This window comes from Oncorhynchus gorbuscha, linkage group LG05 (genome assembly GCF_021184085.1).
Source record: "Oncorhynchus gorbuscha isolate QuinsamMale2020 ecotype Even-year linkage group LG05, OgorEven_v1.0, whole genome shotgun sequence".
In the NCBI taxonomy this organism is placed as follows: Eukaryota; Metazoa; Chordata; class Actinopteri; order Salmoniformes; family Salmonidae; genus Oncorhynchus; species Oncorhynchus gorbuscha.
In genome coordinates, this window is record NC_060177.1 from 8,262,357 (window position 1) to 8,278,180 (window position 15,824).

The 15,824-nt window shown below is 41.0% G+C and overlaps 2 protein-coding genes across 2 annotated transcripts in view; one reads left to right on the top strand and one right to left on the bottom strand.

Moving 5' to 3' along the window:
• LOC124035489 (integrin alpha-11-like) overlaps positions 1–15,824 on the top strand; it is a 204,844-nt gene that overhangs the window by 82,845 nt on the left and 106,175 nt on the right.
• Positions 2,478–15,824, bottom strand: part of LOC124035348 (integrin alpha-11-like) — a 79,484-nt gene continuing 66,137 nt past the window's right edge. Inside the window, exons 15-22 of the mRNA XM_046348813.1 lie at positions 15,017–15,183; positions 12,346–12,485; positions 7,374–7,484; positions 6,897–6,982; positions 6,490–6,700; positions 5,610–5,708; positions 3,452–3,728; positions 2,478–2,815 (exon numbers count right to left, since the gene is read on the bottom strand). Coding sequence (XP_046204769.1) covers positions 2,478–2,815; positions 3,452–3,728; positions 5,610–5,708; positions 6,490–6,700; positions 6,897–6,982; positions 7,374–7,484; positions 12,346–12,485; positions 15,017–15,183 — 1,429 coding nt within the window. The remainder of the gene's footprint in view (positions 2,816–3,451; positions 3,729–5,609; positions 5,709–6,489; positions 6,701–6,896; positions 6,983–7,373; positions 7,485–12,345; positions 12,486–15,016; positions 15,184–15,824) is intronic.

Sequence of the window (15,824 nt, forward strand, 5' to 3'; positions counted from 1 at the left end):
ACACCACTGCCACTCTCTGTTGTCATCTATGCATAGTCACTTTAATTAACTCTACCTACATGTACATACTACCCCAACTACCCCAACATAGTCACTTTAATTAACTCTACCTACATGTACATACTACCCCAACTAACCGTGCCCCCCTCCACACCACTGCCACTCTCTGTTGTCATCTATGCATAGTCACTTTACTTAACTCTACCTACATGTACATACTACCCCAACTAACCGGTGCCCCTGCACATTGACTCTGTACCGGCACCCCCCTGTATATATTGTTATTATTTACCGATGCTCTTTAATTGGGGCGGCAGGGTAGCCTAGTGGTCAGAGCGTTAGACTAGCGTTAGACTAGTAACTGGAAGGTTGCAACTTCAAATCATCAAATCAAATGTCTTTAGTCACATCCGCCGAGCTGACAAGGTACAAATCTGTCATTCTGCCCCTGAACAGGCAGTTAACCCACTGTTCCTAGGCCATCATTGAAAATAAGAATTTGTTCTTAACTGACTTGCCTAGTTGAATAAAATAAAAAAATTACTTGTTACTTTTTAAAAATCTCTTATTCTTATCCATATATATTTTTTGAACTGCACTGTTGTTTAGGGGCTCGTAAAGTAAGCATTTCACTGTAAGGTCTACACCTGTTGTATTCGGCAGATGTGACTAATAACATTTGATTTGATGTGACAAACAGAATTTGATTTTGTATTTGTGTTGACACTTAACCTGTTCAGACGGCCAAATTAATCCTTGAAACACTTGGCAGTAAGGACATTCTCGCCCCAAAAACAGACACAAACAAGCCTAAATTCCAGCTGTATTTAGTATGCAGTGCATAGTCAGCCCACTAACTGCAATCCTTGGCCCCATTCAAGGAGGGGGAGAGAAAAGGAGGAGAGGCGGGGAGCATTGTTAACTGTCCTCCATCGCATGATGGACCCCTGATTCATTCCGGCTGGGCAGGAAGGAATGCCTAATGAGGGCAGCTATCTTCCTGCCTGTATAGAATGCCTCAACTCTGACAGAACACAGATACTGAATGGACACAAACAAGAACCTCTACATTATAACACACATGTGTTAGAATCCTATTTTCCTCTAACTCCTAAACCTAACCTCTAAGCCTAAAATTGCCTTTTTCCTTGTGGGGACCTGGCGAAATATCCCCACTTGTCTGAATTGTTCTTATTTTAATATCCTTGTGAGGACTTCTGTTTTTGGTGAAACCAAAAACACACTGTGCTGTAGGCATCAGATATGTCAAAGGAATGTTCATCTTGTCTGCCTGACCAAAATGCTGAGGACTGGGTCAGTTTATGCCAGGTCCTATGGGGGGAGGATATTAACTGTAATAATAACTCTAATGGTTGGCTTCAGCGGTATTGGCTTGGAAGACATCACAGTGAAGCAGTGTGGGTAATGACTGGGGCCAATCAGAGCCCTGACACAGTGGAGCGGTGTGGGTAATGACTGGGGCCAATCAGAGCCCTGACACAGTGGAGTGGTGTGGGTAATGACTAGGGCCAATCAGAGCCCTGACACAGTGGAGCGGTGTGGGTAATGACTGGGGCCAATCAGAGCCCTGACACAGTGGAGTGGTGTGGGTAATGACTGGGGCCAATCAGAGCCCTGACACAGTGGAGTGGTGTGGGTAATGACTAGGGCCAATCAGAGCCCTGACACAGTGGAGTGGTGTGGGTAATGACTGGGGCCAATCAGAGCCCTGACACAGTGGAGTGGTGTGGGTAATGACTAGGGCCAATCAGAGCCCTGACACAGTGGAGCGGTGTGGGTAATGACTAGGGCCAATCAGAGCCCTGACACAGTGAAGCAGTGTGGGTAATGACTAGGGCCAATCAGAGCCCTGACACAGTGGAGAATGCCAGTGTGGGTAATGACTAGGGCCAATCAGAGCCCTGACACAGTGGAGGCCCTGACACAGTGGGGCCAATCAGAGCCCTGACACAGTGGACTCTGTGGGTAATGACTAGGGCCAATCAGAGCCCTGACACAGTGGAGTGGTGTGGGTAATGACTGGGGCCAATCAGAGCCCTGACACAGTGGAGTGGTGTGGGTAATGACTAGGGCCAATCAGAGCCCTGACACAGTGAAGCGGTGTGGGTAATGACTGGGGCCAATCAGACACCTTAGGTACTCAATCAGAGCCCTGACACAGTGACTCTGGGCCAACTCAAGACACAGTGGAGTAGGTACTCTGGGGCCAATCAGAGCTGACACTGCTCTGGGCCAACTCAAGACACCTTAGGTACTCTCCTCTGCTCTGGGCCAACTCAAGACACCTTAGGTACTCTCCCCTGACACAGTGAAGCTCTGGGCAATCAACTCAAGACACCTTAGGTACTCTCCTCTGCTCTGGGCCAACTCAAGACACCTTAGGTACTCTCCTTTGCTCTGGGCCAACTCAAGACACCTTAGGTACTCTCCTCTGCTCTGGGCCAACTCAAGACACCTTAGGTACTCTCCTTGCTCTGGGCCAACTCAAGACACCTTAGGTACTCTCCTTTACTCTGGGCCAACTCAAGACACCTTAGGTACTCTCCTCTGCTCTGGGCCAACTCAAGACACCTTAGGTACTCTCCTCTGCTCTGGGCCAACTCAAGACACCTTAGGTACTCTCCTTTACTCTGGGCCAACTCAAGACACCTTAGGTACTCTCCTTTACTCTGGGCCAACTCAAGACACCTTAGGTACTCTCCTTTACTCTGGGCCAACTCAAGACACCTTAGGTACTCTCCTTTACTCTGGGCCAACTCAAGACAACTGAGCAAAGTGTTTCCCAAACGGATTCCTGGGGACCTCAAGGGGGACATGTTTAGTTTCTTTCCCCAAAGCACTACACAGCTGATGAAAATAATCAACTCATCATTCACATTTTGAATATTTGAATCAACTGTGTAGTGCTTTGGGGAAAAAACTAATGGGAACACCTTGGGGTCCCCGGGACTGAGTTTGGGAAACCCTGCAATAGCACTATACCGTACTGTACCTATCTGATGTTACTCTCCTCTGTTCTGGGCCAACTCCAGCCACTGTAGAGCTATACTGTACTGTACCTATCTGATGCTACTCTCCTCTGTTCTGGGCCAACTCCAGCCACTGTTCTGGTACCTATCTGCCAACTCCAGCCACTGTAGAGCTATACTGTACTGTACCTATCTGATGTTACTCTCCTCTGTTCTGGGCCAACTCCAGCCACTGTAGAGCTATACTGTACTGTACCTATCTGATGTTACTCTCCTCTGTTCTGGGCCAACTCCAGCCACTGTAGAGCTATACTGTACTGTACCTATCTGATGCTACTCTCCTCTGTTCTGGGCCAACTCCAGCCACTGTAGCACTATACTGTACTGTACCTATCTGATGCTACTCTCCTCTGTTATGGGCCAACTCCAGCCACTGTAGCACTATACCATACTATACCCACTCTCTACAGGGAACACTGCTGGTTTCACTGGGCTGGCCTCTACAGGGAACACTGCTGGTTTCACTGGGCTGTCCTCTACAGGGAACACTGCTGGTTTCACTGGGCTGGCCTCTACAGGGAACACTGTTGGTTTCACTGGGCTGGCCTCTACAGGGAACACTGCTGGTTTCACTGGGCTGGCCTCTACAGGGAACACTGCTGGTTTCACTGGGCTGTCCTCTACAGGGAACACTGCTGGTTTCACTGGGCTGGCCTCTACAGGGAACACTGCACTGGGCTGGCCTCTACAGGGACACTGGGTTTCACTGGCCTCTAGGGAACACTGCTGGTTTCACTGGGCTGTCCTCTACAGGGAACACTGCTGGTTTCACTTTCACTGGGCTGGCCTCTACAGGGAACACTGCTGGTTTCACTGGGCTGTCCTCTACAGGGAACACTGCTGGTTTCACTGGGCTGGCCTCTACAGGGAACACTGTTGGTTTTACTGGGCTGGCTTTGCAGCTAGGGTGGTTTACTGGGAATCTTAACTCATTACCACACTTTAAAGAGACCCAACCAGAACAGAAAACATCTGGCTTGTGACTGTCTGGCTCCCATTCAAACACAATGACTGTGGGTGATTAATTTATTTAGTTTTTTTTTAAAGGTCCCCCAAAATGCCCCCAGATCAGATCCCTCAGAAGGGTCCCCCAACGTGGCCCCATATCAGATCCCTCAGAAGGGTCCCCCAACATGGCCCCATATCAGATCCCTCAGAAGGGTTCCCCAACATGGCCCCAAATCAGATCCCTCAGAAGGGTCCCCCAACATGGTCCCAGATCAGATCCCTCAGAATGGTCCCCCAACGTGGCCCCAGATCAGATCCCAAGGGTTCCCCATCCCCAAATCAGATCCCTCAGAAGGGTCCCCCAACATGGTCCCAGATCAGATCCCCAGAATCCCCCAACATGGTCCCAGATCAGATCCCTCAGAATGGTCCCCCAACAGATCAGATCCCTCAGGGTCCCCCAACGTGGCCCCAGATCAGATCCCTCAGAAGGGTCCCCCAACATGGTCCCAGATCAGATCCCTCAGAAGGGTCAGATCCCTCAGAAGGGTTTTTGTTGGAGAGAATATGAAGCAAATAATCCTGCAGTAATTCTGTTGTCAAGGAGATGACCGTTATTTGCGCTAATGACTTGGTGGGGTAATGTGGTGGGAGGATTGGGGAGTGGATGAAACGTTTGGTTAACTGAGACCACTACTTGCTCGCTGTGTGTGAGACCTTTATTTATACATGCATTTGATTATCCAGATATTTAATTGGAACAGAATACATCTCCATTTGAAGTGTCTTTCCGTGCTACTAGAAATAAAGCAATTACTGTTGAGTTACTGTTACTGTTGGTGACTCCAGGTTACTTAATGCCTGAATGTATGTTAATGTTCTCTGGCATGCCATGGGGTTCTATTTCTGGATACCAGACTATAAAAAGCTATAAAGAGATGATCAAATAAGTGTTGTTTTTTAACCAAACTCTTATGTTCAGTGCTTAGGGGCATAGACACATGTTAAGTGTGGATACTTGTTTGTACAGGGCTGTTCGGATGAGATATGTATATATTTGTGAGGCAGTTAGAGGCTATGTGATTTTGGTGTATGTAGTTCAATGTATAAAGGGCAATAATGCATTTTGTTATGGTGTTTGATAAGCCCAGGAGAACTGTTGCACCATAATATTGACAATATTAAAGTGGTGGAGATGGTTACCAGATTGGTGTGGGGAGGGCACACAGCTGACAGCCCTCTTGGCGGGAGTTGGGGCAGGAAGGACACTCTTCCGTAACTCTTAGATGGTCGGGTTGGATACGTGGGATAGGTGGGTGACTTGATTGTCAACCCCATATAGATTAACCATGGTGCAGCTTGATCAACTCTGCGCTTGCAAACGGTCTGTATTACTTTACTATGGTCTTTAATGGTCCACTGTTCTGGTTTACTGTTCTGGTAAGCACTGTTATGGTCTCCTATTCTGGTCCATGATATGCTACAGTACTCCACTAAGAGCAGCTGTGGTACCCTGTGGTCATGAGCGGTCTGGTATGGTGCATTATGGTGAACTGTGTGTCAGTGTTGTCTACCTTGAATGCCAGTGTCACTAAAGGGACTCCCACTCACCTGCGTCTTGGCTCTCATGAAGGGAGCACTGACGTTGCAGGTCTTCTCATGCCTCTGTCTGTCCTCACTGCGACACTCTATCTTCATATCCGAGTTGTCCTGAGATGGAAACAGAGATAAAACACACTCAGAGACAATCTCCTACATAAGACAAGCCCTAATTCCCTCAGGAATAATTATATTCTATTCTAACAGGTGCAGTAGTACTCCATACTGCATTTGAGGAAAGCTTGTTCTTCAATAGACAGACTGTACTTGTCTAAAGGTGACTGGCCAAATCATCTTCACACTGACTTCTGTGAGCAGTTAACCAAGCACTGTTTCTGTGACTCTGCAGTACTGGTGTCTGCAGTACTGGTGTACTGTTGTCTGCAGTACTGGTGTACTGGTGTCTGCAGTACTGGTATACTGTTGTCTGCAGTACTGGTATACTGGTGTCTGCAGTACTGGTGTACTGGTGTCTGCAGTACTGGTGTACTGGTGTCTGCAGTACTGGTGTCTGCAGTACTGGTGTACTGGTGTCTGCAGTACTGGTGTACTGGTGTCTGCAGTACTGGTGTCTGCAGTACTGGTGTACTGGTGTCTGCAGTACTGGTGTACTGGTGTCTGCAGTACTGGTGTACTGGTGTCTGCAGTACTGGTGTACTGGTGTCTGCAGTACTGGTGTCTGCTGTACTGGTGTACTGGTGTCTGCGGTACTGGTGTACTGGTGTCTGCGGTACTGGTATACTGGTGTCTGCGGTACTGGTATACTGGTGTCTACTATACTGGAGTACTGGTGTCTGCAGTACATTTATTGTACTGTATTGTGCACAATAGTCTTTGGGTCCTGGAATAGTGGTCTTTAAAATCCAATGTACTGTCTACTGTGAATCATCACCTTGACTATGAGACTAGAGAATCGTAGGTTAGGAGTGTAGGTGATGTTGAGGCGGGCTCCGTAGGCGTTTTCTCCCCTGTTCTCCAGACGAACGTCCACCACCATCCTCCGCCTCGATCCCTCCATCACTCGCTCTGACCCCTCCGGCCCTCCTTCGGACAGACGTCGACACATCGCACCCCTGGAGTGGACTGCATTCCCACAGAACTGCCTGTGGGGGGAGGGGGAGAAATCAATCAATTCTGATCTGTGTGTGTGTGTGTGTGTGTGTGTGTGTGTGTGTGTGTGTGTGTGTGTGTGTGTGTGTGTGTGTGTGTGTGTGTGTGTGTGTGTGTGTGTGTGTGTGTGTGTGTGTGTGCGTGTGTGTGTGTGTGTGTGTGTGTGTGTGTGTGTGTGTGTGCGCTCACCTCCAAGACAGCAGGTCAGTTGTACTCTGTAAGGACAGGCCTGGTATACAACGGTCGTCCTCATCACAGCCATTCCAGAAGGGAAGCTAGTAGAGCGAGAGATACTCAGTTACAATCCATATCATAGTATGGCTATGCCAAGAGGTCTGAACCTTTATGGTACAGCGAGTACTATGCTTGCCCTGCAAACCATAGTGTCACTGGTTCAAGCCCCTGGATGTTCCCCTTAATCACTACAATACCACTCATAAAGCTGTAGACAAAGAGCTAAACAAGGAGACGACAGGTTAGTGGTCAGGTCAAGCAGTCATGTGACCCGCTCAAAGCGTTTCCTTTCTTCATCGCTTCCTTGAAGTGATCATTGGACAGATGAACGGAAGGGTTCCAGCAAATGTTTTGTTTTACCTGTCCAGACATTTCTAATCAGTGATTACATAAGAAGTGATGATGGTCAGTGGTCAGATGTGTGTATCTCACCTCAGTCCTGAAGGTGGTGGGCCAGGTGTCGTCCAGCGCAGGGCCCTGGTCGAGATCCTGCAGTGCCACTGCCACAGTGAACACGATGGGCCTCACGTAGTCCGTGGTCTCCTGGATCAACAACACGTTGGGAGGATCAGTGTTATTACAACTGTATGATAGGATAGAATAGGAAACATTATAATGTTAGGATAGGAAACGTTATAATGATAGGATAGAATAGGAAAAGTTATAATGATAGGATAGAATAGGAAACGGTATAATGATAGGATAGAATAGGAAACCTAATGATAGGATAGAATAGGAAACGTTATAATGATAGGATAGAATAGGAAAAGTAGATAGGATAGAATAGGAAACGTTATAATGATAGGATAGAATAGGAAACGTTATAATGATAGGATAGGAAACATAATGATAGGATATAATAGGAAACGTTATAATGATAGGATAGAATAGGAAACATAATGATAGGATAGAATAGGAAACGTTATAATGATAGGATAGAATAGGAAACATAATGATAGGATAGAATAGGAAACATAATGATAGGATAGAATAGGAAACGTTATAATGATAGGATAGAATAGGAAACATAATGATAGGATAGAATAGGAAACGTTATAATGATTGGATAGAATAGGAAACATAATGATAGGATAGAATAGGAAACATAATGATAGGATAGAATAGGAAACGTTATAATGATAGGATAGAATAGGAAACATAATGATAGGATAGAATAGGAAACATAATGATAGGATACTATAGGAAACATAATGATAGGATAGAATAGGAAATGTTATAATGATAGAATAGAATAGGAAACATAATGATAGGATAGAATAGGAAACGTTATAATGATAGGATAGAATAGGAAACATAATGATAGGATAGAATAGGAAACGTTATAATGATAGGATAGAATAGGAAACATAATGATAGGATAGAATAGGAAACATAATGATAGGATAGAATAGGAAACATAATGATAGGATAGAATAGGAAACGTTATAATGATAGGATAGAATAGGAAACGTTATAATGATAGGATAGAATAGGAAACAAATGATAGGATAGAATAGGAAACATAATGATAGGATAGAATAGGAAACATAATGTTATAATGATAGGATAGAATAGGAAACATAATGATAGGATAGAATAGGAAACATAATGATAGGATAGAATAGGAAACGTTATAATGATAGGATAGAATAGGAAACGTTATAATGATTGGATAGAATAGGAAACATAATGATAGGATAGAATAGGAAACATAATGATAGGATATAAAACATAATGATAGGATAGAATAGGAAACGTTATAATGATAGGATAGAATAGGAAACGTTATAATGATAGGATAGAATAGGAAACGTTATAATGATAGGATAGAATAGGAAACATAATGATAGGATAGAATAGGAAACATAATATAATGATAGGATAGAATAGGAAACGTTATAATGATAGGATAGAATAGGAAACGTTATAATGATAGGATAGAATAGGAAACATAATGATAGGATAGAATAGGAAACATAATGATAGGATAGAATAGGAAACATAATGATAGGATAGAATAGGAAACATAATGATAGGATAGAATAGGAAACATAATGATAGGATAGAATAGGAAACGTTATAATGATAGGATAGAATAGGAAACGTTATAATGATAGGATAGAATAGGAAACATAATGATAGGATAGAATAGGAAACATAATGATAGGATAGAATAGGAAACATTATAATGATAGGATAGAATAGGAAACGTTATAATGATAGGATAGAATAGGAAACGTTATAATGATAGGATAGAATAGGAAACGTTATAATGATAGGATAGAATAGGAAACGTTATAATGATAGGATAGAATAGGAAACGTTATAATGATAGAATAGGAAACGTAGATAGGAATAGGAAACATAATGATAGGATAGAATAGGAAACGTTATAATGATAGGATAGAATAGGAAACGTTATAATGATAGGATAGAATAGGAAACATAATGATAGGATAGAATAGGAAACATAATGATAGGATAGAATAGGAAACATAATGATAGGATAGAATAGGAAACATAATGATAGGATAGAATAGGAAACATAATGATAGGATAGAATAGGAAACATAATGATAGGATAGAATAGGAAACGTTATAATGATAGGATAGAATAGAAACGTATAATGATAGGATAGAATAGGAAACGTTATAATGATAGGATAGAATAGGAAACGTTATAATGATAGGATAGAATAGGAAACATAATGATAGGATAGAATAGGAAACATAATGATAGGATAGAATAGGAAACGTTATAATGATAGGATAGAATAGGAAATAGTTATAATGATAGGATAGAATAGGAAACATAATGATAGGATAGAATAGGAAACGTTATAATGATAGGATAGAATAGGAAACGTTATAATGATACGATAGAATAGGAAACGTTATAATGATTGGATAGAATAGGAAACATAATGATAGGATAGAATAGGAAACGTTATAATGATAGGATAGAATAGGAAACGTTATAATGATACGATAGAATAGGAAACGTTATAATGATAGGATAGAATAGGAAACATAATGATAGGATAGAATAGGAAACGTTATAATGATAGGATAGAATAGGAAACATAATGATAGGATAGAATAGGAAACATAATGATAGGATAGAATAGGAAACATAATGATAGGATAGAATAGGAAACGTTATAATGATAGGATAGAATAGGAAACATAATGATAGGATAGAATAGGAAACATAATGATAGGATAGAATAGGAAACATAATGATAGGATAGAATAGGAAACATAATGATAGGATAGAATAGGAAACGTTATAATGATAGGATAGAATAGGAAACGTTATAATGATAGGATAGAATAGGAAACGTTATAATGATAGGATAGAATAGGAAACATAATGATAGGATATAAAACGTGATAGGATAGAATAGGAAACGTTATAATGATAGGATAGAATAGGAAACGTTATAATGATAGGATAGAATAGGAAACGTTATAATGATAGGATAGAATAGGAAACGTTATAATGATAGGATAGAATAGGAAACGTTATAATGATAGGATAGAATAGGAAACGTTATAATGATAGGATAGAATAGGAAACGTTATAATGATAGGATAGAATAGGAAACGTTATAATGATAGGATAGAATAGGAAACGTTATAATGATAGGATAGAATAGGAAACGTTATAATGATACGATAGAATAGGAAACGTTATAATGATACGATAGAATAGGAAACATAATGATAGGATAGAATAGGAAACGTTATAATGATAGGATAGAATAGGAAACATAATGATAGGATAGAATAGGAAACATAATGATAGGATAGAATAGGAAACATAATGATAGGATAGAATAGGAAACATAATGATAGGATAGAATAGGAAACATAATGATAGGATAGAATAGGAAATGTTATAATGATAGGATAGAATAGGAAACAGTATAATGATAGGATAGAATAGGAAACGTTATAATGATAGGATAGAATAGGACACTTTATAGGATAGAATAGGAAACGTTATAATGATAGGATAGAATAGGAACGTTATAATGATAGGATAGAATAGGAAACGTTATAATGATAGGATAGAATAGGAAACATAATGATAGGATAGAATAGGAAACATAATGATAGGATAGAATAGGAAACGTTATAATGATAGGATAGAATAGGAAACGTTATAATGATAGGATAGAATAGGAAACATAATGATAGGATAGAATAGGAAACATAATGATAGGATAGAATAGGAAACGTTATAATGATAGGATAGAATAGGAAACATCATAATAGGATAGAATAGGAAACATAATGATAGGATAGAATAGGAAACGTTATAATGATAGGATAGAATAGGAAACATAATGATAGGATAGAATAGGAAACATAATGATAGGATAGAATAGGAAACATAATGATAGGATAGAATAGGAAACATAATGATAGGATAGAATAGGAAACATAATGATAGGATAGAATAGGAAACATAATGATAGGATAGAATAGGAAACATAATGATAGGATAGAATAGGAAACGTTATAATGATAGGATAGAATAGGACACTTTATAAGGATAGAATAGGAAACGTTATAATGATAGGATAGAATAGGAAACATAATGATAGGATAGAATAGGAAACATTATAATGATAGGATAGAATAGGAAACATAATGATAGGATAGAATAGGAAACGTTATAATGATAGGATAGAATAGGAAACATAATGATAGGATAGAATAGGAAACGTTATAATGATAGGATAGAATAGGAAACATAATGATAGGATAGAATAGGAAACATAAATAGGATAGAATAGGAAACATAATGATAGGATAGAATAGGAAACGTTATAATGATAGGATAGAATAGGAAACATAATGATAGGATAGAATAGGAAACATAATGATAGGATAGAATAGGAAACATAATGATAGGATAGAATAGGAAACGTTATAATGATAGGATAGAATAGGAAACATAATGATAGGATAGAATAGGAAACATTATAATGATAGGATAGAATAGGAAACATAATGATAGGATAGAATAGGAAACGTTACAATGATAGGATTAAACCAGAGACATGTATTTAGATTGTCAGGACATTGAGGTTTCTGCATTATGAATTGACCATTTTACACCCCCCCATTAACATTACATAGGGGAATATTTCAATATTGGTATGCTGAATGTCTGGATGTCTAGAATTATAATATTTACAATTATAAAAGTTGTCCCAATTATCTAAATACATGGCTCTGGATAATACCATCTCAAGTCTCTATGTTACCTTCTGATTGGCTGTATGTAAATGTAGTCATATTGCTTCCACCTATCCAATAATCTCAGATCTCCCTGATAGGTTAGAGTCTAGATGTTGATTTGGAATTCAGCTAGAGTTCAGTCAGTGCTCACCATGACATGGAAGTAGATGTGTTGACAGGTCTCCTCTCCAGAAAGCAGGGTCAGGTTTTGAAACAGCAGTTTATCAGGGTCGTCCATTATGGCTCTGGGGTTGAATCGGCGCTCCCCAATGGTGGTGTTGTAAGTGATAGCTAGAGAGATGAAGAAAGAGGGAGCATAAATGTTGGAAACATGTTCTATACATCAATACATTATTTTCTATAAAGTAATGACCAGAAGCAGCACAGATTACATTACAAAAAAGAAACTTGGACAAAATACAAGAGCCACCGTCAAGGAACTGAAACAACGTCTCAGTCGAGGACATTTGAATGAGTGACTACTGCGGAGTTGAGAGAGTTGACTAGACCTCTTGAGCCATATGGCTTTGGAAGTGATTCATTTCCAACCCACACTGTTTAAGAGGCACGTTATTTATTACACTGCTTTAATAGCTTGGGGAAAATACCATAAAATGCAGAGCTCATGCACATTACCCTACTGAGCATGCCAACTGGAGAGTACACTGGTCTCCCATACCTCATACCTACTCTCTCCATTATACCATGACATTGTTGAATGCTCCTTTCTGATTGGCTTGAAAGGCATTCTAGAGTGTGCATTATTTCCCTATAACGTATGGTATATTTGCACGGTAGAATTCAATGGCTATAGTTCATTCTTACATGTTCTATATTTGAGCTGCTTTTTAAGCAAAAGTTCAATTGAAAACATTGCCATTGTTGAATTCCATTTTCATATGGCAAGCCAGAACTGATGGTTTGGTTAGCTAAACTAGCAAGTCTGATTGTTTGGTTACCACAGCAACTACTGTATCTATTAAAGTTGATAGCTACTTCAGTTCATGTTGAACACATGCTCTTTCCATTTCCATCAGATGCTGCTTAAAGTTGAAAGCATGTTACCTTAAGCACATTTGTAGATATCTCTTTTCTCAAAGTTTAGTCTTCCTTGTACAGTTGACAACAACAGATTTGCAGCCCCAGCAGCAGCTGCAGCACATCTGACAGATGTTACTAGACCAGACATGATGATGAGGGGAAATCAAATCAATGTGTTCCCACTGTTCAGTGTCCCCTAAATGTCCAACCGTCCCGGCGGAGGACAAGATAACTTTCTGAGGCTTCTTCCTATTAGTTTGGCCCATCTAACATATGTGACAAAGATGGCTGGGAGGTTGGGAGGTTAACCAGAAACATCTACGCCTCAATGCCTCCTTAGCCTGCCTCCTTAGCCTGCCTCCTTAGCCTGCCTCCTTAGCCTGCCTCCTTAACCTGCCTCCTTAGCCTGCCTCCTATAGTCCCACACAAGGGGGAAAACCTGAGCCAACAGGCCTCAACCTTTAAAACAAATTGTGACCAGAGATACCTTGTATCAGAGCACGGGTGGGTCACTGTCGGTGATTCAACACCTCATAGCCACGGCAACCGAAACGGTCTCCAGGGAGATTCAGAAGTGTGGGGTAGCCATGTCGGGTTATCCACAGCCTGACAACCATCAGCCTGATTATATTGCCACCATAGAAATTCAATGAGTAGAGTGGACAGAATGCATACTATTCGGAGGGCAATTTACATACAGTATGCTACTTAACAGTCAGAGGCTAGGATAATCCAGACCAGTTCTCATCAGATGTAGCAGTTGGCGTAGCATGTCCATAACCGCTCTGTAGCCTGCAGCGTATGTGTTTGGCAGATAGAATGATATCCTAAACTGTCACTGATAGCGAGGAAACATTTTCCTGTGGCTCTGCTCCAGGGCAAGAAGCCATCACCCTTTCACTTAGTGAGCCAACAACAGAGCGGTCTAACTGACTCAACAACAACCAAGCAGAGACATTGAGCAATACACGTTTGGATCATGATTACAACTATGAGTCTCTGAACTGCAATACTTCTAGTGCTGACTTGATCCTTAGCCAATGTGTAGGCTTGGAAAGGCTAAGCTTTGCTCTAAACATAGAACAGTCTTGGAAAGCTTTGCTCTAAACATAGAACAGTCTTGGAAAGGCTAAGCTTTGCTCTAAACATAGAACAGTCTTGGAAAGCTTTGCTCTAAACATAGAACAGTCTTGGAAAGCTAAGCTTTGCTCTAAACATAGAACAGTCTTGGAAAGGCTAAGCTTTGCTCTAAACATAGAACAGTCTTGGAAAGCTTTGCTCTAAACATAGAACAGTCTTGGAAAGGCTAAGCTTTGCTCTAAACATAGAACAGTAGGAAATCAACAGTAGAGTTAATCAAGATGTCAGTTTTGCCTGAAAGACAATGAGGTCCTCTGCTGACTGTACAGTGAACGTACAACAGTGAATAAACTTCTTCCTGAATATAAACAAGGCTTTGTGGCTCCACTGGGATATTACATCCATTAAGATGAATCCAGTTTTATTTGTTTAGTTCTCATCCCCATAAAAGCAGTAAGCAGTGGGCGGCTTAAACAGAACCCATATTATGAGAAGTGCAGAGAAAGAGTTCAGCAACATCAGCAATATCTCAAGGTAGTTGGAGTCAATCTCACATCTCTTGCACTGAAGTTATAATCAGTAGAAGGATGCAGGCTACATTATAGTCTATAACGTGACTCACTGTAGTTATAATCAGTAGAAGGATGCAGGCTACATTATAGTCTATAACGTGACTTAATTGGTCATTTTTGAACACTCACCCACTTCCTGTGTAGGAGGTATGGCTGTCCGGGCGGTGACGTTTAGACACACTATGGCTGACATGCAGGTCACGTCCTTGCCTCCCCTCTCACAGTCCTTCACAAAGACGTTGATCTTGCTGGGTTCAAACCTGATGTTGGCGTGAATTCGGACGACACTGCGAGACCTGCAGATTAACCATACAGAGTTATGATCATAAATGTGGTTATTATATGCTCCACATACATACAGTACCATAGAAACAGTAGAACACTTGTTAATATCTAAGAGGAACAGTAGAACACATGTTAATATCTAAGTGACCTACCAGAGGAACAGTAGAACACGTGTTAATATCTAAGAGGAACAGTAGAACACATGTTAATATCTAAGTGACCTACCAGAGGAACAGTAGAACACGTGTTAATATCTAAGTGACCTACCAGAGGAACAGTAGAACACTTGTTAATATCTAAGTGACCTACCAGAGGAACAGTAGAACACTTGTTAATATCTAAGTGACCTACCAGAGGAACAGTGAACACTTGTTAATATCTAAGTGACCTACCAGAGGAACAGTAGAACACTGTTAATATCTAAGTGACCTACCAGAGGAACAGTAGAACACTTGTTAATATCTAAGTGACCTACCAGAGGAACAGTAGAACACTTGTAAGTGACCTACCAGAGGAACAGTAGAACACTTGTTAATATCTAAGTGACCTACCAGAGGAACAGTAGAACACTTGTTAATATCTAAGTGACCTACCAGAGGAACAGTAGAACACGTGTTAATATCTAAGTGACCTACCAGAGGAACAGTAGAAC